General features: G+C 41.6%; 2 protein-coding genes across 2 annotated transcripts in view; one reads left to right on the top strand and one right to left on the bottom strand.

Moving 5' to 3' along the window:
- Positions 1-6,492, bottom strand: part of LOC134673963 (5-oxoprolinase) — a 34,988-nt gene extending 28,496 nt beyond the window's left edge. Inside the window, exons 1-6 of the mRNA XM_063532007.1 lie at positions 6,474-6,492; positions 5,833-6,007; positions 5,306-5,497; positions 2,760-3,051; positions 1,294-1,495; positions 127-224 (exon numbers count right to left, since the gene is read on the bottom strand). Coding sequence (XP_063388077.1) covers positions 127-224; positions 1,294-1,495; positions 2,760-3,051; positions 5,306-5,497; positions 5,833-5,997 — 949 coding nt within the window. The 5' untranslated portion in view covers positions 5,998-6,007; positions 6,474-6,492. The remainder of the gene's footprint in view (positions 1-126; positions 225-1,293; positions 1,496-2,759; positions 3,052-5,305; positions 5,498-5,832; positions 6,008-6,473) is intronic.
- Positions 6,493-7,114: 622 nt separating this feature from the next.
- LOC134673962 (tRNA (cytosine(34)-C(5))-methyltransferase) lies at positions 7,115-22,927 on the top strand. The gene is made up of 14 exons (XM_063532006.1): positions 7,115-7,291; positions 7,367-7,459; positions 7,535-7,746; positions 7,889-8,066; positions 8,954-9,038; positions 9,803-9,942; positions 10,612-10,745; positions 11,731-11,918; positions 16,939-17,083; positions 17,895-18,170; positions 18,524-18,673; positions 20,032-20,198; positions 21,273-21,428; positions 22,731-22,927. Exons 1-14 carry the CDS (start codon positions 7,160-7,162, stop codon positions 22,868-22,870), a joined length of 2,196 nt encoding a protein of 731 aa, XP_063388076.1. The 5' UTR covers positions 7,115-7,159; the 3' UTR covers positions 22,871-22,927.
- Positions 22,928-24,937: the final 2,010 nt, after the last annotated feature.

Below are 24,937 nucleotides of genomic sequence, written 5' to 3'. Positions count from 1 at the left end.
ATTAATTTCTACTATTTAATGCCGCACTAAAACACTGCGTCAGTTATTTCTTCGCGCTTCGTTGTTAAAGATAAATATATTCTAGGTGACCGTATGTACTAGGACCGTGACCATACTGTCCATTACCTATAACTGGGAGTCCTGTCTCCTTCTGGTATGACGTCATGGCATACCCGACCACCCCGCCCGCAGGGCCGGACAAAATTGCTCGTGATCCGTTGAACCTATGAATAGAATTGATAATTTAAGCATTTCCAACCCTATACCGATGACATAAGATCCGTCAATTAAGTGTTGTGTTATTAGTACGAACGTGTCAATACCAGAGGGCCTACCGCGAACACCCAAGTTCGCAAATTGAGGGGATCTTTCTCTGTCACTCTAATTACGCCTTAATTGAAAGAAAACAGAAAGAGGCCCGCAAACTTCAAACTACAAACTTCGGTGTTCGCGGTAGGCCCTAAGGCGAGATGTAGCTACATACCTACAACCTAATGATTCGGCGTTTCATCAGGCATTGAGTTTCAAAATAGAATACCTAAGTCACATAGCTAATTATCCATCTCATTTGAAATTCCCGGCACTAACTTCCACGAAAATGTTAAATAAATACTTATTAAAGACTTTATTTACATTAGTATTTACTAATAGCATGCAACAAACTCGATAGCATGGTTTTATTGATATACACAAAACAATGAAATGAGCGTTTAGCAAATTAAATAGCAAACGTAGTGTGAAAATGACATCATCATAATGTAGTTATCACAGAGTAAACTAATGGCTTTAATATACATACAATTTTACTATCACGCCAGACAATTTGAATTTTAGAATTTTAGAAATTTTAGAATTTGTAATACGTAATTTGTAATTTGTCTGGAAGAGATCGCTTACAGCGATAAGACCGCCTGTTGCTACCATTATTTACACTGTAAATCTGTTATTGTATTTTTTTGGTGGTGCAATAAAGTGTATTTACTTACTTACCTAAACCTGGAGTTATTTAAATAGCTCTCAACTTGTCAGATCAATGAACAGTACCAGTAGCGGGGTGTCAAACATGCCTTTTGACATAAAAAGCTAATTTGTCATGCATCATCAGGCCTGATGATGCTGAGTTACGCTGGTTCCTTAGGGTGGTATCCCATCTGTCGAATATCTTTGTCCAGTGTGTATTTGCATCTCACATTTTGCTTAATGAGAGAGTGAGACGCCATGACATTGGACAAAGAACTTGGAATACCACCCTTAGGAACTATTGTGTAGTGTTAGAGAGAGTCAGATACACACAAGTCCATAGGAGTGAGTCCGCCGTCGCTCTGCATGAAGAGTACATTGGTGCCTTTCAACTCGTCCTTGAAGCCACGGGCGAAGCCGCGCAGGTAGCGTTGTATGTGCGGCGTGAGGTACGCATCGGCCGCGGCCGTGTAGCCACGCGGAGCGAGACGCACCATGGCTGTCACCGCGTGCGAGAGAGAGACGAGAGGGAACCCTATGGGGGATAAACTTCTTAGTACCTATGAGCTCCTGGTACATTGTTATACAAATGCAGAGATAATAGCCATAATCGCGGAATACTGGAAAGCCTTAAGGCCTGTGCACACCGGCTTGCGTGTGTGTGACGTGCGCGTGTGAGTGCGCTAAAATGTTGGAGCCGCACACGCACACGTCACGCAAGCGGTGTGCCGTCTCTCATAAGGATCTGCATACTACAACGCCGCACGCACACGTGCACGTCACGCACACGCAGCCGGTGTGCACAGGCCTTTAGGGTCAACAAATCTACACTAACTTTTAATGGCACACAAAGCAAAACCAAGAATTTATTTGTAAGAATTATGTACGTGAAGCCTTGACTTGATTATTGCTACGTATGTAGCTCTATACAATTAGCAGGTGCAGTACCTACTGCAAAGTACCTACTTTAGTACTTTTCAGGTAGGTTCTTATGTGACACGTTTAGTCGTCTCCAAGGCTGCCTGAGCGATATACTCGTATAATTGCAAGTACGTTATTCCATCCATATTTAATTATTATTTATTCGCCGCATCTCAAGAGCTATGTATCTTTAAATTTTTTAAAGAATCGGATGTGGTTGTGCCAAAAGAACTCATTGATTGGCCAACACTTCGTTTTTTTAGCATTAGAAATAAGGTAAACAATCTTGATGTGTCTTTTTATTGAAAAACACGTTTAAAAAATAAGTCTCGGCAAATATGTAACAATTATGAATCTAATACGATCATTTATATTCTTCTGCTTTCATAAGTAATAATTACTGATTTTTAAAACCGTATTTCAATTAAAAGACATGTCAAGATCGCTTACCTTCTTGCAAGTTCTTTTTAATGCTAAAAAACCGGACAAGTGCGAGTCGGACTCGCGCACGAAGGGTTCCGTACCATAATGCAAAAAAAGGCAAAAAATAAATAAACGGTCACCCATCCATGTACTGACTCCGCCCGACGTTGCTTAACTTCAGTCAAAAATCACGTTTGTTGTATGGGAGCCCCACTTAAATCTTTATTTTATTCTGTTTTTAGTATTTGTTCTTATAGCGGCAACAGAAATACATAATCTGTGAAAATTTCAACTGTGTAGCTATCACGGTTCGTGAGATACAGCCTGGTGACAGACAGACGGACAGACGGACGGACGGACAGCGACGTCTTAGTAATAGGGTCCCGTTTTACCCTTTGGGTACGGAACCCTAAAAAACGAACTATAAAGCTAAAATTACCAAATCATTAACTCACCAATCTCCTCAGCTATCTTCCCAATCCTAATCTCATGCTCATGATACGTGTAACTATGCGCCAGCACCACGGCCACGCTCTCTATCCCCTTCTCCCTCAGCCTCATCAAGTCCCGCCTGACTGCGTCCTCGTCCAACTCCTTCATGATGAGCATCTTCTCTCCCGTGATGCCGGTGACTGGGCGCCATTGGCTCTTGAGGTCTCCGAGCTGGCAGCGGTCATATAAAGCGGGGATGACGCGGCAGTCCACTTCGATAACGTCAGAGTAGAGGACGTCGGGTCGCTTTATGTCCTGGCGGTATGACGAAAATGAAAATTCTTTATTTGCATAAAATATGGTAATAACAAAGACATATGTAACTTCGTATAACATGAATAAAGGCTAAGAAAAAAACGTGCCTCGGAAATCAAGAAAAAGTCATTTTCGGATAGATGCCGCACACACCTTTAGCCTATGCTCGGCTAGATGGCGTGACGACACCGTTTCATATTTAACCATTTTAACACATGGATATCAGTGAATGAACACGGATCAAAATGATATAAAAATACTAAAATCATTTGTGACGTTCCACGGCAAAAGGTACCTTATGGCGGCTGGCGCTTACGTCGCATAGCGCCGCAATAATATTGGAGCGGCGCTAATAATAGCGTAAGCGCCAACCGCCATAAGGTACCTTTACCCGTGGGACATCACATTTATCCATATACATTCATTTTTTTGATAATTTTATACGTTTTCGTTTTGAGTTTTAGTCGTGTGTCGATAGATGGCAGTAAATTTACAGTGACTACAAAATTTACTATGACAGGACCCCTCTGTACTATCCTTCGAGCAACACGGAAGGGAGGCGGCATTCCCACTATTTCCCCTCTGCCGAGGTACAAGATTAGCACGTCAATATAATCTAGCGCGGGTAATAAAACTAGTTGCACTTGGATTTTTCACTAGACCGAGTCCAGACGCGCGCGTGAACACTGCTGCACAAAAATGCCTGTTTGCTCGGTTTTTTGTTATAAAAAGAGGTCGGGGACATCAAATTTACAAAATGAAAGTGTTACATTTCACATGTAATATTTTTTTTTACATATCATACGTTTAATTACATTTAAATACAATTATTATATTTTAGTCTCAAGTAATTGTTGGATTTATCGATTTTGCTCGCTCAGTACAAATTGCGGATCGGTCGAGCGACAAATCCGACTTCTCATCTCTCAGAATACAATGACATACTTCAACGAAAATGTGTTAGTGTGCGTGTTGTGACACTAGTCACTCGTCCGTACACAAAAAGAGATCGAGGTTTGCAAGATTTGTCTTTGACGTGTGTCATTTTCTATGTATTTGTGTCGTCATTACAGAGGGCCTACCGCGAACCACGTTTGACGTGTTGCCTCCCTGTCACACTTACGTATGAATTTACAAGTGCCATAGAGAGGCAACACGTCGAACGTGGTTCGCGGTAGGGCCTTTGATTGGATTTTGTATGTAAGTGTGTGAGAAGTGCGACTGTGTGCACCTTCCCCCCGCGAAAAATGGCAGAATGATTTGTACGGTGAGATATCGCTTGGGCCCCTCCCTTCCGACGTGTCGGAAGCCGGTGTTGCTCGAAGGTACTATCTATTCTTTTTGGTAATAACAAGGAGTTATTAGAAAGATATTCCCGTACAGGAACATATTTTGCTGGTTAGGCATGCAAATGCTGTCTTGAAGCTATACATACTCTTAATAGTCTTAATCTAACTCATATTTCTAATTAATACTATTAAATTTCGAAAAACTCACAGAGTAAAACACCTGTTTTTTGAGCCACAATATAGCTGCACTTTAAATGGATTAAGAGGCAGGGGCTTGATGTTTTCCGGAAGGGCATTAAATATATTTCGGTTTTAGTTTAGATAAAGAATGTTTAGAGGAAATCATTCAGGCCTTTAGCATCTTGACAGATGATTTATGCAGCGTCTGTTAGCGAGGAACAACGTCTCTCGTGGCTGTATAAGCCAATGCGGGACCGGCATTTGCGACCGCATTTATGGCAGCTGAAGCAGGGAGTCATGTCGGCATCATCAGGTGGATTGTGCCTCTTTGCGGGTTTTCGGGTCGGGTCGTAAGAGAAAATATCTAATCGATAATTTACTGTCAGCCAATTAAAATTATGGAGCGTAACGAAACGGAATGTTGTTGTTTGGCGAATTCGACTTTAGCATCTGAACCTTGGCCGCAATGCTAGTTATTACCCAACTATGGGATAGTCAGCAGAAAGGGTTATGATTTAAAAAATCTATCAATGTCTTTGTATTTTTATTACGTGTGTTTCATCGTAGTGCAAAATGATAGAGCACAATTAATCAAGTTTTTAAAACTTTTTGGGCATTTCGAGACTTTTCACGATTTGACCACCAAAGGTGTCAAGTGACCTGTCCGGCTACGGGCCAATAGGTATCAACCTTTGTGCATTCCGCCAAGGTTTACAATGACGCACCGCACACGATAGGCGTAGCTTTCAAAGAGTTAACAATGTGGTAAAAGTCACAAAACTTACCAATTGGAAAATGTTAGGCCTGGCCTGGTTGCCAATGAGCAGCAGGTCCTTAAAGCCCTTGTTGATGACCAGCGCCATCTTGGCCCCCTTGCGCTCCAGCAGCGCGTTGGTGGCCACTGTAGTACCCATCCTGATGGACTCTATGAGGGAGGTGTTCACCTTGCCGTCTTTATCTACCGCGTTACCAGTTTCCTTTGGCAGACAGAGAAAAAAGTTAAATACTGTAGGTACTTATATCCAAGTTGAAGTGATATGAAATGAAATCATTTCAATATTTCGTCGGGTGACAAGCAAAAGTCACTATCAAAAAATTAAAGTAACAATGCACTTGTAACATTACACTTGTAACAACACGTTTTATTGTCCAATAATTTCAATGGTGTTAGTTAGTGACTTTTGTTTGTCACCTGACTATAAAAAAAACTCATTTTTTATACTATTGACGATTTGTGAGGATACTAAACACCAGGGACAAATAACCAGGCTCATAATAAAACTACAGCACAACTGAAACATTATTTACAGACCTCCTGAAGAATCCTTCTAATAGCCTCCCTTGGGGCATCATCATAGTTTTGTGGGTCCACAGAGAGAAGTTTCATAACCCGCACTTTGCCATTAGGGCATCGGGCAAACACATCTGTAAATGTGCCTCCTCTATCAATAGCAAACTGAAAACCCGGCGGACTCATTGTATATAATCTGAAAGCAACATTTTAACTATTAATGAACAATTTAGTGCATTTCAAAAAAGTAAGCTTAACCTCATAAGACCCAGGGCAATTTTTGGCTTTTGAATTTGGCACTTTCTTTTATTTCCTTAAGGCCCACTTGCACCATTCCGCTAACCCGGGATTAATCAGTTAAACCGATAACCTAATGTCAAATTGTACTGGTAACCATGGTAACGTAAGGTTTAACCGGTTAACCCCGGGTTAGTGGAATGGTGCAAGTGGGCCTAAGAGTTCAAAACTCGAATTAAATTTTTACTTGTACAAGTACACGGGGACTTACGAGGATAATAGTAAAATAAATAACTATAAATTGTGAATGTAATGGGACTAAACATACATAAAAGATGTGACACAGCAGTAAAAATGCCTTCAAGAAAAACTACTTAAGTACATGGTAACAAGTTAAAGATAATGAAACAATTGATAGTATTCACCTTCTAACAAATAGCTATTTGTATTTCAATATCTAAATTGAATACGGCAATAATTTATCTTCCTCCACCGTGGAGATATGAGATGAAAACCAATATTGTCTGGGTCTCAAAATTATCTTATTAGTTGTTGTGCCACACGAAATACAACTTTATTACTATTCGCAAAGAGTGAAATGTTTAACATACTAGGTGCACAATTTGCACAAATGAGGAAGGAAAAAAATAAACTAAGATTTTTAAAAGACGAATCATTATTAACATACTTCTTCTTTAGACGGGGAGAATGAATTACTCGTATTGAATAAAGAAAAGCCGTTACTTACGTACAGACTTCTTCACTTTAAGCTTAAAACTAAATAAATGTTGTTTACTTTTGATAAACTACGAGGTTGTTTTGCTGACTGACAGTGACATTAGTGATAATAAGACTCGGGCTGTGTTCAGATTTAATAAAAATATTGTAATTTTTTTTCCAAAGTGTTCTTAAATTAATTATTAAAAATATGATGTGGCATTTTAATGCATATTTATTAATCCTTTATCTATTTTATTGAATAATAAATGCAATCCTAAACTACTTATTGTGAACCATTGTGAACAGCCAAAACTGATTAACATGAACGCTCTCATAACAGTAACCTAACTTTTTAACTGTCAACGTCACGTCTACTTGGTGTGTTTGTTGAATGCTGAATTTTTCATATTTATCACACAAAACCTATACAACACTCAGTGCCCTCCTTAGAAGAATGGGGAATAGAAAACGAAACCGTAATGTCAATAAATTCGCACAGCGAAAACGGGACAAGAAGGAACAGGTAATTAAATAACAACATTATGTTTACATCTGTGCCGAATCTCATGTTAACTTTAATTATGCTTTCAACTCGCAGGAGAAAAACCCTCAAGCAAAGCCAGAAGGTGATACACGTAAGCACTATGAAGATATAGTCCGAGAAAACGCTACTTTCGAAGAATATTACAAGGTATGTTTTTCAACCTTTTACATAGCAAAGGCTTTCACTAATTCAGCCTTAAACTTATAAGATTATATTTTTCAGGGTCAAAAAGTATGCCCTGAAGAAGAATGGCCAGCATTCATGAAGGCACTTAAGGAAAATCTGCCCACCGCATTCCGGATAACTGGCTCCAAATGTGAGGCTGACGCACTGATGAACATTGTGAAGAGTGAATACTTCTCGGAGCTGCTCAATGTCAAGCTGAAGACCGAGGGAGAGGAGGAAGAGGAAATCAAACCTATGAATTTGCCTTGGTAATGAGAAACTTTGGATTTTCATTATTTTTATTGTTTGCGTGAAACTTTGTCCGCAAAGGACTCATTAGGGAACTCTTAGTCCATTTTTTATGATAAAGCGCGCAAAATTTATGTCAATTATCATATCATCATTATTTAGGTACCCAAATGGCTTGGCATGGCAGCTGCGCCTGTCCAGAACAGACATCCGTCGCAGCGAGCCCCTCTACAAGCTGCATAACTTCCTGGTAGCGGAGACGGCTGCAGGCGGTGTGTCCCGTCAGGAAGCTGTCTCCATGATACCACCTGTTGTGCTGGATGTACAGCCACATCACAAAGTGAGTAGTGACTATATTAGCAAGTAATTAGAGTTAGACCAAGAAAAGTCTGCAGCGATTTTGACAACACGCAGTGCAAGTGTTATTTATACATCATAATTTCATAGAAGTTTGACATTTAAAATAACACTTGCACTGCGTGGGCTATCACAATCTCTGCAGACTTTTCTTGGTCTAATTCTATAAAGATCTTAATATATGTACAATACAATACAATACTCTTTATTGCACACCTCACATACTTGTAGACCTTGTAGTAATATGATTTACCACATTACTTAGAGTTAGACCAGGACAAGTCTGCAACAATTTTGATAGCGCACATTGCGCAAGTGTTATTTTAAACATCAAACTTATATGATATTATGACATATTAATAACACTTGCACTTCGTGTTCTATCAAAATCATTACAGACTAATCTTGGTTGAACTCTATCTTTTTTTTTTTTTTATTATTACAGCTTTATTTATTTCAGCGAATATAATGTTTGTTTATATGTTGTTGTATTATTTGTTAATTCTTTTCACTGATCCCTATTGGGTAAAAGCCTCCTCGAGTCCCTTCCATTGTTCTCTATCTGTAGCTAATTTCATCCAATTTATTCCTGTTTTTCCAACTATTTGAACTATGTCGTCTGACCAGCGCTTCTGTGGCCTTCCTTGATGTCTTTTTCCAGGTGGTCCTGTCCATTCAGTCACAGTCTTAGTCCATCTTTTGTCTGTATATCTTGACACATGACTAGCCCATTGCCATTTTAGACGCAGTGTTTGTTTTAGGGCATCCACAAGTTTAGTTCTTTTCCTGATCTCTTCATAGTGATAAGTCAGAAATGAAGAGATCAGGAAAAGAACTCTATCTAATTAATCTAAATATATATGTTTCAAGGTACTGGACATGTGTGCAGCCCCTGGTTCTAAGACAGCTCAGCTGATTGAGTTCCTACATGCAGATGAGGATAAAATGCCAACAGGTAATGGTAGAATAGCACATATTTATTACTGCAATGTTCTGCCGCCAGAGTGCAGCACTATTGACTCAGTAAATTCATAGACTATTATACATACTGTGCCTTACACTGTTTTTTGACAAGTTTTCACAGACAATAAAATATGACATTGATGCATCAAGGCGGTTTGTTAACAAGGGCCTACCGGTAAACGCGAAAATCGAAATTTAGCTATCCGCCTCTTTATCGCTTGAATATGCGAGAGTCATAGAGAGGCAGAAATCAAACCCTCGATTGTCGTGTTTCACGGTAGGCCATGTGTCATTGATGCCAACAGGTAATGGTAGAATAGCACATATTACTGCAATGTTCTGCCGCCAGAGTGCAGCACTATTGACTCAGTAAATTCATAGACTATTATACATACTGTGCCTTACACTGTTTTTTGACAAGTTTTCACAGACAATAAAATATGACATTGATGCATCAAGGCGGTTTGTTAACAAGGGCCTACCGGTAAACGCGAAAATCGAAATTTAGCTATCCGCCTCTTTATCGCTTGAATATGCGAGAGTCATAGAGAGGCAGAAATCAAACCCTCGATTGTCGTGTTTCACGGTAGGCCATGTGTCATTGATATTTGTTTACTGTATGTGTACAACTAGCGCCACCTACGCAGAGCTTTGCCTAATATTCCCTATAGGTCTATTTTATCTGCCTGTCTCTGGCACAGTCAATTACTTTTTTTTTAGTTTTATATTACTAAGCTAATAATGCGTTACCTTCAGGCTTCGTGATGGCGAATGACGTGGACAACAGCCGCTGCTACATGCTGGTGCACCAGGCCAAGAGACTCAACTCGCCCTGCATCGTCATCACAAACCACGACTCTGCTGTCATGCCCAACATACAAGTCACGGACCCCAAGGTAGTAATCATCATTTTTAGGGTTCCGTACCCAAAGGGTAAAACGGGACCCTATTACTAAGACTTCGCTATCCGTCCGTCTGTCTGTCACCAGGCTGTATCTCACGAACCGTGATAGCTAGACAGTTGAAATTTTCACAGATGATGTATTTCTGTTGCCGCTATAACAACAAATACTAAAAACAGAGTAAAATAAAGATTTAAATGTGGCTCCCATACAACAAACGTGATTTTTGACCAAAGTTAAGCAACGTCGGGAGTGGTCAGTACTTGGATGGGTGACCGTTTTTTTTTTGCTTTTTTTTTTGTTTTTTTTTTTGCATTATGGTACGGAACCCTTCGTGCGCGAGTCCGACTCGCACTTGCCCGGTTTTTAAATCCATGTTCCAAGTTTTTGTTACGATTAAATAGGGGTACGCTCGGCAATTATCTCCATTGGCGAATTTTTACGTAATATATCGCCATCTGACCTGTACGACTCATTTATAGGCAGGTCCAAACTGAACGACCAGCTTTGAGAACAAATCGCCGCGAGAAGCAACTCGGTTTCTAAAGCCGTGCCTCGCCCGGCAAACACACTCGCTTGCACGATGTCTCGGGCGAGGCAAGTATTCAGAGACCGTCTGTTCAATGAAATCCAACAGTTGTGAATGTTGTTATTTATTTGCAGAACCCAGAATCCACTGTCCCGCTGAAGTTCGACCGGATCCTGTGTGACGTGCCGTGCTCCGGGGATGCGACGCTGCGGAAGAATCCCGACATCTGGCTCAAATGGTCCACGGGCAACGGGAACAACCTACACGGGTCTGTCAAATTTAAAATCCGCAATGATATATTCTTTTGTCTTCACAAGCTTATATTTATCTTGCAATGTTTATCAAAATCTGCAAGTAAGATTTGAACCAGTTCCTGGTGTCAGGTTGAGCTGACATTTAGTCGACCTACGCCCTACGCAACTGCTGTCTGATGATAGTGACTTCGGGAAATCTCTACTAAAGAAACGCAGCTCTATTGTGTTTGAGCTCGTTTCTATTCAAGGCACTTGTCCCACCGCAGGCGATGAGCGATACGCGAGTACAACGATAAACTAGAAACGAGTGGGCGAGCGGCGAGAAGCGAGTGTTAGCTCCAATAGTTTTGTCGCTCGGCTATAGACGAGTGTTCGAGTGCGACGGGTTATTACTCGCGTCACTCGCTCGGGCGGTGCAGCGTAGCCGAACACGCAGACGTCGCAGACTTGTTCAAACTACGAAGCGAGCATCGCCGAGCGAGTACTGCTGAGCTAGTTTTATCTTATCGCGGCGACAAACTAGTAGAGCGAGTTTCCTCGCCGGCAGTGTGAACAGCCAGGGATGAACTATTAATATATGTGTCTCTTTTACTAACACAGGATCCTAATCTTTTGTTCATTTCTTGGGCGAGAAAATCGCCGATAGTCAATCGCTTACACGTTCTTGGTGGGACAAGTGCCAGGTTAATTTAACCTTTAGCGGCCCACCATACAAGGAAAATTGGCAATCAAAGGTATTCGAAAATAGAGTTGAATTTGCTATGTTTTAAAATCCCACGAAACAAAACAAAAGCATCTCTGTTCCATTTCATTATGATTTAAATTTCATTGGTGTTAATTTTTACCAATATTAGGAACTTGAACCCCATTAGAGGTTTAGAAAATAGTAATGTTCGGTGTAAGTTTCTACCACTTTTACTAATGACTAATATTGATGTGTTAAACACTCGTATTTGTTATCGGTCCGTTGTTTTTGATCCCAAATTACATTCCCCATAGCATCCAATACCGCGTGCTGAAGCGCGGCTGCGAGCTGCTGGCCTCGGGCGGGCGCCTCGTGTACTCCACCTGCTCGTTCAACCCCGTCGAGAACGAGGCCGTCATACACAGGATGCTGGCCGAGGCCGGCGGCAGCATCGCCCTAGTGGACGTCCGGGCCTCGCTCACCGGACTGAAGTCACACCCAGGTAAGTGGCTCTGTGAGCTTGCCGCGGGCGGGCGCCTCGTGTACTCCACCTGCTCGTTCAACCCTGTCGAGAACGAGGCCGTCATACACAGGATGCTGGCCGAGGCCGGCGGCAGCATCGCCCTAGTGGACGTCCGGGCCTCGCTCACCGGACTGAAGTCGCACCCAGGTAAGTGGCTCTGTTAGTGAGGATGTTAAGTGCAACAACCTTTTTTTGTTTGATTAAAGCATGAAACTTGGCACAGCAGTTCCTTATATCAAAATAAGCCGATTTAGATCGGTAGCCCGAAGGACCCCCCCCTCTGGGGCCAGGGAGGGGGGGTCAAAGAACCGCTCCGCCCGGCTTCATTCTAAAAAATCTAACAGGCCCCGTTTAGGTAATAGGTCATATTTGGTATCAATTTCGGATAAATCAATAACGTAGAATTCATTTCTGTTATTAAAAAATTGCAATTTGTCGAACAAAATTAAAAAAAATTAAAAATAATCTAATTTTTCAAGTGTAATTTTTATGTTTTATTTGGTGTCAAAATTAAACTGCCTGGTTTTTCTACATATAAAAAATATGACAATAAAGCCTATTTAATGCAGATTTTATAAACATAACTTTTGTTTACCTTTATTAAAAGAAAATTGCATAAAAAAACTTATACCGTCTCGCGCCGGTGAATATCTTTTTACCGACATCGGCATCGTTATAGACAACATCCGAAGTACACACTCTGGAGACCGATTAAATGTATTGTTTATTGTTGTAGATCCTATTATAAAGATAGAAAAGCGTACATATATTATTATTATGTGTCGTTCAGTGAAAAAAGGGACCTAGGAAAAAATTATCACAGAGCCTCGCGTTTGTATAGAAGCATACTCGTATTTAATTAGTGCCAACCACTCCAAGGACTCCATGGTCGCTGTTCTCAATGAATAAGAAGTAAACTGTAAGTATATATGTCAGTTTCAATCATATTCTGGCCACAGTAGGGTTGTCAGAACAGTTTGGAAACAGTCATTTGCTTTTTGCTTCCATTCCCAAGAAGACAGACTGAGCGTTGAGGGGGCTTTTGACACAGCAACCTTCGAGGCCGTAGAGGAAAGTCTGAAGAGTGAGGGCATCTGACCGGCAATAGCGCAATGGATAGGGAAAATGCTAAGAGGTAGATCCATTACGGCGGAGCTGGGAGGAGTAACAAAGACGATTAGTCCAAGAAGAGGGTTCCCACAAGGGGGATGCCTGTCCCCCCTGATGTGGTGCCCACTTCTAAACTCAATGGTAAAAGAGCTCAACAGAGGAGGCATGTACATGCAGGCTTACTCTGATGATGGAGTGCTGTTAGAGAGAGGAATGGTTGTCACTGCGATAAGAGATATAATGATAAGAGGTCTCAGACAGGTACTGAGATGGTGTAGAGAGAGAGGGTTGGATCTCAATCCATCGAAAACAAAGCTGGTGCTATTCACTAATAGAAGAATAAAGGAGATGAAACCCATAAAGATACAAGGTATAGAACTAGACATGGTGGAGGAGTTGAAATATCTGGGCGTTACTTTAGACAGTAAACTCAGGCACAAAACTCACATCAAGGAGCAGACGGCTAAAGCTATAAGAACACTGTTCCAATGCAAAAGGGCAGTAGGAAAGAACTGGGGACTGAAGCCAGGAATGATCCACTGGATCTACAAGGCGATAATACTACCCAGGGTGCTATATGGAGCCGTGACATGGTGGTATAGAGCACATATTAAAGAAAACCAAAGAGACCTAAGACCTAACCAAAGTCCAGAGATTAGCGTGCCTCATGATGACGGGGGCTATGAGAATGACCCCGACACACGCAATGGATGGAGGTAATGCTAGGCTTGAAGCCACTCTGGATTGAGGTAGAGAAAAGAGCCACCGAACAGTGGTACAGAATGAAAGCATGCAACGAATGGAGAGGAAGCTGCGTAGGCAAGAGACACGCGCTGATACAAAGAGAGGCACTATCAAAACTTGAAATGTTGATGGCCAATAATGACGTTATAAAGAGGCAGGAGATATTTGACAAGAAATATAGAATACACATAGGAGACAAAGATAACTGGAAGGTGGAAGTCGGACACCCGACGACCATCTGCTTCACGGATGGCTCAAGAAGAAGCTCGATGAAACTAGCAGGAGCGGGCATAGTGATCCTCAAACTGGGAGAGCATCAGTACCACTGGGTAGATATGCTAGCGTGTTCCAAGCCGAGGTATGTGCTATAACGCGCTGCGCAAGCATAATCAAGAAGAGCGTAAAACAAGAGGGTACTGTCGTAATATACACAGACAGCCAGGCAGCACTAAAGGCACTAAAGAAAATATCAGTTACCTCCTCTCTCGTGAGAGAATATCGAGAGGAGCTCAACTTGATAGGCAAGCAAAGAAGTGTCACGGAGGCATGGGTTCCAGGACACCAGGGAGTAACGGGAAACGAGAAAGCTGACGAGCTGGCGAGGATAAGGGCGGAGACGGAATACATAGGTCCGGAACCGGCTCTGCCTATGTCAGCGGATGTCACGAAGGGAGTCATAGAGAAGGTAAAAGAGATGGAAGCACAGAGAGAATGGGAAGAAGAGACTGGATGCAGACAGTCGAAGATGATGATCAAAGGTATAGACCACAGGAGAACCAGGTATCTTCTGAAACTAGGTAAGAGCAGTCTGAGACTATTGACAGGTATCATTACAGGTCACAATACTCTCAACAGACACCTCAAGATAATGGAAATTAGTAGAGACGCCTCCTATCCACATTGTGGTAAGGAGGAGACTAGCTTACACTTACTAGCAGAATGTACTATGTACGCGGCACCGCGATATAATACATGCGGTAGAGACACACTAAAAGAAAACGAACTAAAGGACGTCGAACTCAAAGATGTCCTTTTATTCTGCAGGAAAACAAGAAGATTTGAGGAGAATAGTGTGGGAATGCCGCCGGGACAGTAACCTGAAGCTCCAACTCTAGGGAACTGGGCTGAATGAACGCGACAAGCGATCGACAGCCCGCCTGCTTCTGACCGGGCGTCCCTACACTACATCTACATCTACATGTATAAGTTAGTCTATGAATTTACTAGAGTCGGTAGTGCTGCACTCTGGCGGCAGAACATTGCAGTAATATCCCATATTGAGAACAGCGACCATGGAGTCCATGGAGTGGTTGGCACTAACTAAATACGAGTATGCTTCTATACAAACGCGAGGCTCTGTGATAATTTGTTCCAAGGTCCCTTTTTTCACTGAACGACACATAAAATAATATTTGTACGCTTTTCTATCTCTATAATAGGATCTACAACAATAAACAATACTTTTAATCGGTCTCCAGAGTGTGTACTTCGGATGTTGTCTATATCGATGCCGATGTCAGTAGAAAGATATTCACCGGCGCGAGACGATATAAGTTTTTTTTATGCGATTTCCTCTAAATAAAGGTATGTAAAAGTTATGTTTTTAAAATCTGCATTAAATAGGCTTTATCATCATATTTTTTTAATGTAGAAAAACCAGGCAGTTTAATTTTGACAATAAATAAGAAACAAAAATTACACTTGAAAAATTAGATACTATGAGTTTTTTTTTATTTTTTTCTACAAATCGCTAAATTTTTATACCAGAAATGAATTCTACGTTATTGATTTATCCGAAATTGATACCAAATATGACTTATTAGCTAAACGGGGCCTGTTAGAATTTTAAGAATGAAGCCGGGCGGAGCGGTACTTTGACCCCCCCCCTCTCGGGCCCCAGAGGGGAGGCTCCTGCGGGCTACCGATCGAAATCGGCTTGTTTTGATGTAAGGAACAACTGTGCCAAGTTTCATGCTTTAATCAAGAAAAAAAAGGTTCGACCTTTTTTTGTCACTTAGAACCCTAGCTATGTGAGCTGGCCGCGGGCGGGCGCCTCATGTACTCCACCTGCTCGTTCAACCCCGTCGAGAACGAGGCCGTCATACACAGGATGCTGGCCGAGGCCGGCGGCAGCATCGCCCTAGTGGACGTCCGGGCCTCGCTCACCGGACTGAAGTCGCACCCAGGTAAGTGGCTCTGTGAGCTGGCCGCGGGCGGGCGCCTCATGTACTCCACCTGCTCGTTCAACCCCGTCGAGAACGAGGCCGTCATACACAGGATGCTGGCCGAGGCCGGCGGCAGCATCGCCCTAGTGGACGTCCGGGCCTCGCTCAGCGGACTGAAGTCGCACCCAGGTCATTATGTTGCTAGTTCACCTTGACTTGTAAAAGAGCTCTTAATACATTCAGTGCCAGCGACTCGCTAGGAGGGTTCACTGTTCCTAGTCGCTTTTCGCTACTTACGGTCTTTCCCGTGTTATCGGCTACGCTCGTAGCGCGTAGCTCGCGCTGGCACTGAATGTGAAATGCCTACAGATTTTTGTAAATTACATGCCTAGCTAGTACATGCATAATACTGTATATCTTCTTGAGAACGAATGAAACATTCGCCAGATTCAACTTTAATTCAGCCTTTGTCTCTTACTCCTTTGACCGCAATCCGTTGTCTCTGTTAACTGAATATTAGTAAACTTTAGTCCAACGACATTAGGACTTACAAGGTCCTTTTGAACGCCAATGACAGATATATCGGCACCGCAGGTCTAACGCCAAAGACTGATTAATCCGTCACAGGCCACAGAGCAACATAGACCTACGTGCATATACATAAAGTTGAATTTCAGTTTTGACACTTCGGTGACGTGGCGTCCGAGTGACAGCTTTTGTGTTTGACACGGCGTCGAAAAGGTTAACACGCTCAAGTCATTAACTAAAGTCAGACCGTGAAAAGACTGCAGTGACTTTGATAGCCCACGCAGTGCAAGTGTCATTTTAAACGTCAAACTTCTATAAAATTATGACGTATAAATAACCCATACACTGCGTGGGCTATCAAATCCGCTGCACACTTTTCTTGGTGTGACTCTAACGAGGTTTTGGCAGAAATTAGTGACGTAAAATTGAATTATTTCAATGACTTTATTCAGGCATGACGCATTGGCGGCCGGCGTCAAAAGACATGGTGTTCTACGACAAGTACGAGGAGGTCCCGGAGAAGTGGCAGACCGTGGTGCGCCCGCAGATGTTCCCGCCCCAGCCTGAGGACCTGGACAAATTCCACCTGGACAGATGGTAATATACATCATCAATCTCATTAAAAAATCACACACAAATGTGTGTATTGCTAAGTGTGGTAGAAATTGCTACGTACTTTGTGTCGTTTTTAGGGTTCCGTACCCAAAGGGTAAAACGGGACCCTATTACTCAGACTTCACTGTCCGTCCGTCCGTCCGTCCGTCTGTCACCAGGCTGTATCTCACGAACCGTGATAGCTAGACAGTTGAAATTTTCACAGATGATGTATTTCTGTTGCCGCTATAATAACAAATACTAAAAACAGAATAAAATAAAGATTTAAGTGGGGCTCCCATACAACAAACGTGATTTTTGACCAAAGTTAAGCAACGTCGGGCGGGGTCAGTACTTGGATGGGTGACTGGTTTTTATTTGCCGTTTTTTGCATTATGGTACGGAACCCTTCGTGCGCGAGTCCGACTCGCACTAGCCCGGTTTTTAGTTTTTGTCCATGGCTGGGAAAACTCAGGTGGATAACTTTGTTACAACTAGAGATGTCATACCAAACTGTAAATTCAAGAAATCTCCATTATCTGCTTGCGCCCGATAGCTGCGCCTTTCAGAAGAGTTCTTGGGATGTAAGAATTCTCCACGGTAGCCCAAAGCGGATGGGGATCATTACATTTCACATTTGAAAAACCTCCTCAAATGTATCCAGTTTTCCTCAACAATTCAGGTCCTGGAGATATTTGATGTTATTAGGTACACTGTAATACGTGACAATACGCAAAAAATTATCTATTCAATCGCCTCAAACAACGAACTAAATGTTACATTTTCCTAAATAACCCAAGTCAAAACCTTTCAGCATTCGAATCCTGCCCCACCACCAAGACACGGGTGGTTTCTTCGTGGCCGTGCTCGAGAAGACGGCGCCGCTCCCGTGGGAGAAGGACCGCGAGACGGAGCAGCCCCAGGAGAGAGAGAGAAAGGAGGAGAAGCCGCCGGCCAAGAGGAGGCGCATGGGCGGCTACAGGGAGGACCCGTTTGTGTTCTTCAAGGGGGATGATGAGGATGTGTTCCCGTCGATTAAGGAGTTCTATGATCTGAGCGCGGAGTTTGATTCCAAGTGTTTGCTGACCAGGTAAGGTTCAACAGGATTTTTCAATTCTTATGTTAGTCAGCCACTCAGTCAGAAAAATCTCCATTTTACCGACCTTAATAACTGTTTGAGCTATATTCATGAGACTGGGGTCCTAGGTAGCCTTAAGGGTAAATGAATCAAATTTAATATGCTTATGTTTTGATTTTGAGTTACATAGGGTTCAAAAGTCGCTCCAAATGGTTCGTGTAATATAACACTCGGCCGCTGCGTCGCCAGTTCTATATATCCATTCTAATCATTTTCCAAGGCTCTCTCTCAAACTTTTTATCGTTTTATGTATGATTGGAGTGTAATGTAACTAATATAATACATTGTCTATGTATTGAACACAGATGTCACGTGGGCAAGAAGAAGAACATCTACCTGGTGTCCCCGGTAGTGCGCGACGTGGTGCGCCGCAACGAGAACAGCATCAAGATCATCAACACCGGCGTCAAGACCTTCGTGCGCTGCGACAATAAGAACATGACCTGCGCCTTCAGGTACACACACTACACCAATGATTTATAACCCAAGATAGGTTATAGACGTTCCAAAATTGAAGCGCTTACCTTGTGACAAATTTTACAAGTTGCCTTTAGTCGCACCTGGGCAAGAGAGACGTGTGCACGTGGTAATGAGCTGCCGCACACCGAAAGAGAAAGAGACAAGCTTATGTTTAACAACAAGTATGACAAAGATGGATGAAATGCGAAAATTAATCAAAAATAACAGATTTCTTCGTAGGTACAGAAATAAGTATTTTTTATGCTCCTCAAGTACGAGTATAACCTATCTATAGGTATGTAATATCATTGCACTACACCAACTAACTATACAACTAATTATGCATTGCTATATAAGCACACACACGCGCGCGCTCACACACACACACACGCGCGCGCACACACACACACACACACACACACATATACATACACAAACACACACGCACACATCTCTTTTATATTAAGTACCCTATACCACATTAAATTTATATTAATATAATATAAGGAGTAGTTAATTTTGTAATTTTTTTTTTTTGTAATAAGTCATATTTTGTAATTTTTGTAAAAAAATTATACTTATTGTAAACTAACCGCGTGGAAGAGCGGTGTTCTCTTAGCACAAGTGTCTTCTCACTTAAAAAGAGACACCAGTGCAGCTACTGTAATTTGCTTTTCAAGCTACTGAATAAAATATTTTTTTTTTTTATTCATAGCGTCAGTGGTAACCGAGGGATCCCATCGAGCAAAGATTGGATCGGCTTTAAAAAACCACCCAAGTGCGAGTCGCACTCGCGCACGAAGGGCTCCGTACCATTCCGTAATATTAAACAAATAACGGCAAAAAAATCACGTTTATTGTATGGGAGGCCCACTTCAATATCAATTTTATTATGGTTTTATTATTTGTTATAGCGGCAACAGAAATATATCAACTGTGAAAATTTCAACTGTCTAGCTATCACGGTTCGTGAGATACAGCCTGGTGACAGACGGACGGACGGACGGACGGACAGCGAAGTCTTAGTAATAGGGTCCCGTTTTACCCTTTGGGTACGGATCCCTAAAAACGTCATTCACACGCCAAGGTCTCGGGCGCCAGCAAGCTAATGTAAACTTAGTGATGCACCGGATATTCGGTTACTATCCGGTATCCGGCCTATCCGGATATTATTTTAACATCCGGTATCCGGTATCAACTATTATCACGGCTCATGAGATACAGCCTGGTGACAGACGTGGAGACGTGGACAGTGGAGTCTTAGTAATAGAGTCCCGTTTTTACCGGGTACGGAATCCTAAAAAAAATTCTTTAGTATGATCTGTGATCTAAATTTTAATTTGCATTTTCCCAGGCTATCCCAGGAAGGGCTGGCCAGTGTGGCCCCGTTCATCGGGCCGCGGCGCCGCGTGCGCATCCTCAAGGAGGACTTGGTGCTGGTGCTGCAGAACGACAACCCCAGCAGCCCCCCGGACCTCAAGCTCTTCAGCGAGCACGCGCAGGCGCAGCTCAAGGATCTCGGTGAGTATTCTATATCCTCTAGCCGCCAAAGCAAAATGAAATTTTATTTGGTCAACACAAAGTTCAGATTAGAATGGAACAGGAGACCTTTTTATAGGTCTCTAGATGGCTATAGGATATCGAGATAACATTTCAATATTTAAGAGTGAACAGGCACCTCCTGGGCGAGCTCGCTCCATCGTAGGCCACGTCTACGCCTCGGCTAGTCTGTGGCCATGAGTAAACCCATTCATAATAAAAAAAAAAATAGTTATCGTTATTTATAGGGAATATTAACAGCAACATTTAACATTGATGATTCTCCATCAGTAAACCTATCATCTAAGAACTCTGTTAACAGCGTGGGACGATGGTACAGTCAGCAGCAGAAGTTGCTAAGCGGGCCAGGTGTTCTAAATGATCTTGACGCTACTTTATCTTTATTGTTAAGAGAATATGTCAAGTATGTCAATGCATGTCAAGGTAATTTTGAACACCTCACCCGCTTAGCAACTTTTGCTGCTGACTGTACATCGGTACTACTACCAACAACGAAACCGGCATAGTTTATGCATTTAGGATGAGAAGCAGTTTGCACACGAATGAAGTATTTTTTTCTATGAAATATAGTCGTGTTCCTCATTGCTGAGGGTCATGAAATCAGCTTCGCTTTGACGGTCTCCCGCCATCTGTGTTTGTTTTTGGCATCGTGAAGCGCGAAATGCATTCGGGTGTCCAGGGTGGAACGGACTTACGGCCTCTAGGTCGTGTGCCATCAACCATGCCAATTGACCTTGGTTGAGAGTCTGGTTTTGATGTCGAGTTCGCGTAAGATCGACATATTTGTGCGAAAAATACTTCTTCGAAAAGTTCTTGTTATAGATTTAATTTTATTGAGAGTCCTTAAATTCTAAATTTAAACTTATATGACTGTGATGTCGACTCTACCCTACCACGCATAATGACCATTGAAACTTATGCGTGGAGGCAGAATAGCTCGCTCTGTGGCTAACAAACAAATCAACCGATCGGAATGAATTAGACTTAAGTGATTTGAAGATGTAATGAAACAAACCAAACATAATATGCTTCCAGCAACCGGCAGTTGTATCCTGCAGTACCAGGCCCCGGGGTCGAGCCTGCGCCTCGCGCTGGTGGGCTGGCGCGGCGTGCACTCGCTGCGCGCCTACACCGCCACGCCCGACACCGTGCACTACCTGCGCCTGCTCGGGGCTGACTTTAGCAAATATGGTACGTAAGGGCATAATGATAAGGTTCACATTTGATTGGAGAGGTCGTGACATCTAATTATTATGTTATATTGTGTCGTTGGCGTACGTGTATTGTATCAACTTTAGTTTAAGTCGGGTGCCCACAGAAAACCAGCGCCACGGTTTGACGCGGCTAAGTGGGATCCTATTTTAGCGTCCAAATGTTTTTTTTTTTAATTGTCTGCATGACTTTCTTATGTACTATGTTGTAGCATTAACAAAAATGTATTTCTTCTTCTTTGTTCTTAATTCCTATTGAACTTTATAACTATTGGGCCAGTAGCTGTTGGGTAATTCTGTCATCGTGCACTGCGGTTCTATGGGACTGACTTTACCTAATATGGTACGGGTTGAAATAAGATTAAGGTCCAATTTGAATGGGGTTGTCCGGTCGAAGTATTCAGCAGATGGCGCCAGCATAGCTTGCCCTGTCAATCCCTAGAATTTTATCAATTGTTTTAAGTGGGATTTTATGCCCTGGTTGCCAGCCCTTTAATATTATGTATACTGTGTGGACCATTGCAGTCTGTAAATAAAATGATTATGATTATAATAAGCCAAATCTCATAGAAGAAGGGGCAAGCTGTGATGGCGCCATCTATGCAAACCTTTGACAGTTGCCAACTCCATTGATATAAAGAAAATTCATGCACGATCTCAAGCTTATGGGGGTCCAAATTTATCAAATATAGTCCGTGTAGTAATAAGATTAAAACTCAAACTTATAGTTCGTTTTTTTTAGCATTAGAAAGAACTTGCAAGAAGGTAAGCGATCTTGACATGTCATTTAATTGAAAAACGCTTTTTAAAATTCATAACTATTACTTATGAAAGCAGAAGAATATAAATGATCGTATTAGATTCATAATTGTTACATATTTGCAGTAACTTATTTTTTAAATGTGTTTTTCAATTAAAAGACACATCAAGATTGTTTAGCTAATTTCTAATGCTAAAAAAACGAACTATAATTGGCGTAGCCATCCTGTCACAAATATTGATAGGTAAAATTAAACTGACAGCTTTAACCTTTTAACCGCCAGCAATTTTTGATCGAGCGTGCTCGTGTCGCCACCGACAGTAATTGTACCACGCAGATTAAGGTTGGCATAGTTACGGGAGTTATAAATGTGCTATAAAAACCAAATCAGATCTTTGTCTTATTTATCAGACTGTGGCGAAATGAGCTGGATATGTAATGTCTTATATATCAGACTCTGGCGGTTAAAGGGTTAAACCTTCGATAATTGGGTGACATTTAAATGATTACTGTTTGTTACAGATGTAAATAAGTTTAAGAAGGCGTCAGATGTACCAGAGGGTGACGTCGACGCGACAGAGACATCAGAAGCGATGGAAGTGACAGCGGCGACCGAGGCGCCATCAGAGACGGGCGAGGCTAATGGCTCCGACAAGTTATAGCGTTAAGTATGTACTATAATGTTATTATTCTTTAATAAATGACATTTGTAAACATTACTTCGAATTTAATATGCATAGTAAATTTAAATATAGCCTCTTTTCATAAATTTGGTATATACTAGGATATTGTAACTCAATTAGGGGTCATCCATTAATTACATCACACGTTTAGGGGGAGGGAGGGGGTCAAGAAAATGTGACATATTGTGACATGGGGGAGGGGGCAGACACAAACTTTGTGACGTCACTTTAACTTCATCAGTAACCGGAAATTTATTTAAATTATTTTATTCGCTGTACATTTAAATAAGAAGTTTTTAAAACGATAATCGTTTTTATTCGTTTAATTTTCTTTCCTAAGCAGTGTTGGGTTACAATACTAATATTTATATCGTCAAATATATTTATATAAACTATTAATAATACTTAGGTACTTACATAATTCCATTTGGCGATTTCGTAGAAAAAATGTGACGTCACATTAGGGGGGGGAGGGGTTTGCCAAATGTGACCAAGCGTGACAAGGAGGGGGGGAGGGGTCGACAAACCTAGAAATTCGTGTGACGTAATTAATGGATGACCCCTTACCAGAAAACCGGTCCAATCGTTCTGAACCAACTGAGCTACCGAAGCTTGCCTGACGCGTGCGAATTCTGCCGTTCCTTCCGTTTTCACCGCATAGTGCAAGATTTTTTCCATATTCTCTTTAAGATAGAACATTCTTACGGTAGGTGTCGCTATGAGTGCATACGAAAAAAGAAAGGAATAGAAAAACTACACACGCTCCTGGTAAACTTCTGTTGCTCAGTTTCTTGAGTATCTTGAAACTTAAGCCATTGTCAATAGAGGTGACAGTAGGGTGTGATCTATTGGGCATTAGCATGTCGAGCACTAGTAAGTTTACCTTAAATTCAGCCTATATAAGTCCCACTGCTGGACACAGGCCTCCTCTCGAGCGCGAGAGGACTTGGGCTATAGTCCCCACGCTAGCCCAATGCGGATTGGGGACTTCACATACACCTTTGAATTTTTTCGCAGATGTATGCAGGTTTCCTCACGATGTTTTCCTTCACCGAAAAGCGACTGGTAAATATCAAATGATATTTCGTACATAAGTGCCGAAAAACTCATTAAGTTTACCTTAAATCTTCGAAAATATTACTTCCCGGTTAGGAATGGACCCTAAAGCACAAATAACTTGCATGTCATGGAAATGAAACACCGATTATAGTCAGAAACCCTTTATTCATTTCTTCATCCAAAACTCGCGTTCGCGATAACAACCCTTACGCCTTGCCGTTAAGGTTCATAGTGCTACATCAACAAAACGGTGCTACAATAGTTGTACTGCGAGTAAACACAAACATAAACAAATATATGCTCCCATATGGTACTTTTATTTTGAAAATAATAATAGTTATTTGTTTTACAAGGGGGCAAAGTTTTTGTTTAACGCCTTGTGCTAATATTGATACCCGAGCATGCGAAAGATTCCAAAATTGAATTCGAAAAATGGAATCTTGAGCGTTGCGAGACAAAATTTGCCCCCGAGTGAAACACAGATTTTTTCACCACACCAACCCTAAGCAAATATAAAATATCAAACAAAATCAAACCAAATCAAATCCAAATGAATGTTATTGAATAATTATCATCCACAATCATCATTTAAAAGTCAATTCTACCAGCAAATATAAGAAAACAACTCAAAATTTGCATTTGATTACTTTGCCTCACAAAAATAAAATGCAACTATGCTATCAGTTTTTGAAGTGCAAAGTAAGCCTTTCCGAGCTGGTGTGGTGAAAAGAGAATTTACCCTTTAGAAGAATACTATTTAATCATTGACCATGTTCAGATATTTATGAGATTACTGTATAGGAGGTACTAATGATAGCTTAAATAACGAAGTCAATACACACGATATGAGAGCACAAAATATAAACAAAAAAAATACAAACACTTGCACGCGGTTCCATTAAATGACTTTCGTTAAATTCGCAAATTCCCTAATTGATTTTCAGCTTACAACTATTAGAAACAACGGCTAACAGATTTTTGTAGTAT

The sequence above is a fragment of the Cydia fagiglandana genome, chromosome 19 (genome assembly GCF_963556715.1).
Source record: "Cydia fagiglandana chromosome 19, ilCydFagi1.1, whole genome shotgun sequence".
Taxonomy (NCBI): Eukaryota; Metazoa; Arthropoda; class Insecta; order Lepidoptera; family Tortricidae; genus Cydia; species Cydia fagiglandana.
Note: the sequence above shows the minus strand (reverse complement) of the source record. Positions and strands in the feature narration are given on the sequence as shown.

Excerpts from the sequence above, each read along its gene's own strand:
- LOC134673962 (XM_063532006.1), top strand. The coding sequence starts at position 7,160 with ATGCTGAATTTTTCATATTTATCACACAAAACCTATACAACACTCAGT. Across the intron at positions 7,460-7,534 it reads CTTTCGAAGAATATTACAAG|GGTCAAAAAGTATGCCCTGA; the intron begins GTATGTTTTTCA and ends TATATTTTTCAG. Across the intron at positions 9,943-10,611 it reads TACAAGTCACGGACCCCAAG|AACCCAGAATCCACTGTCCC; the intron begins GTAGTAATCATC and ends ATTTATTTGCAG.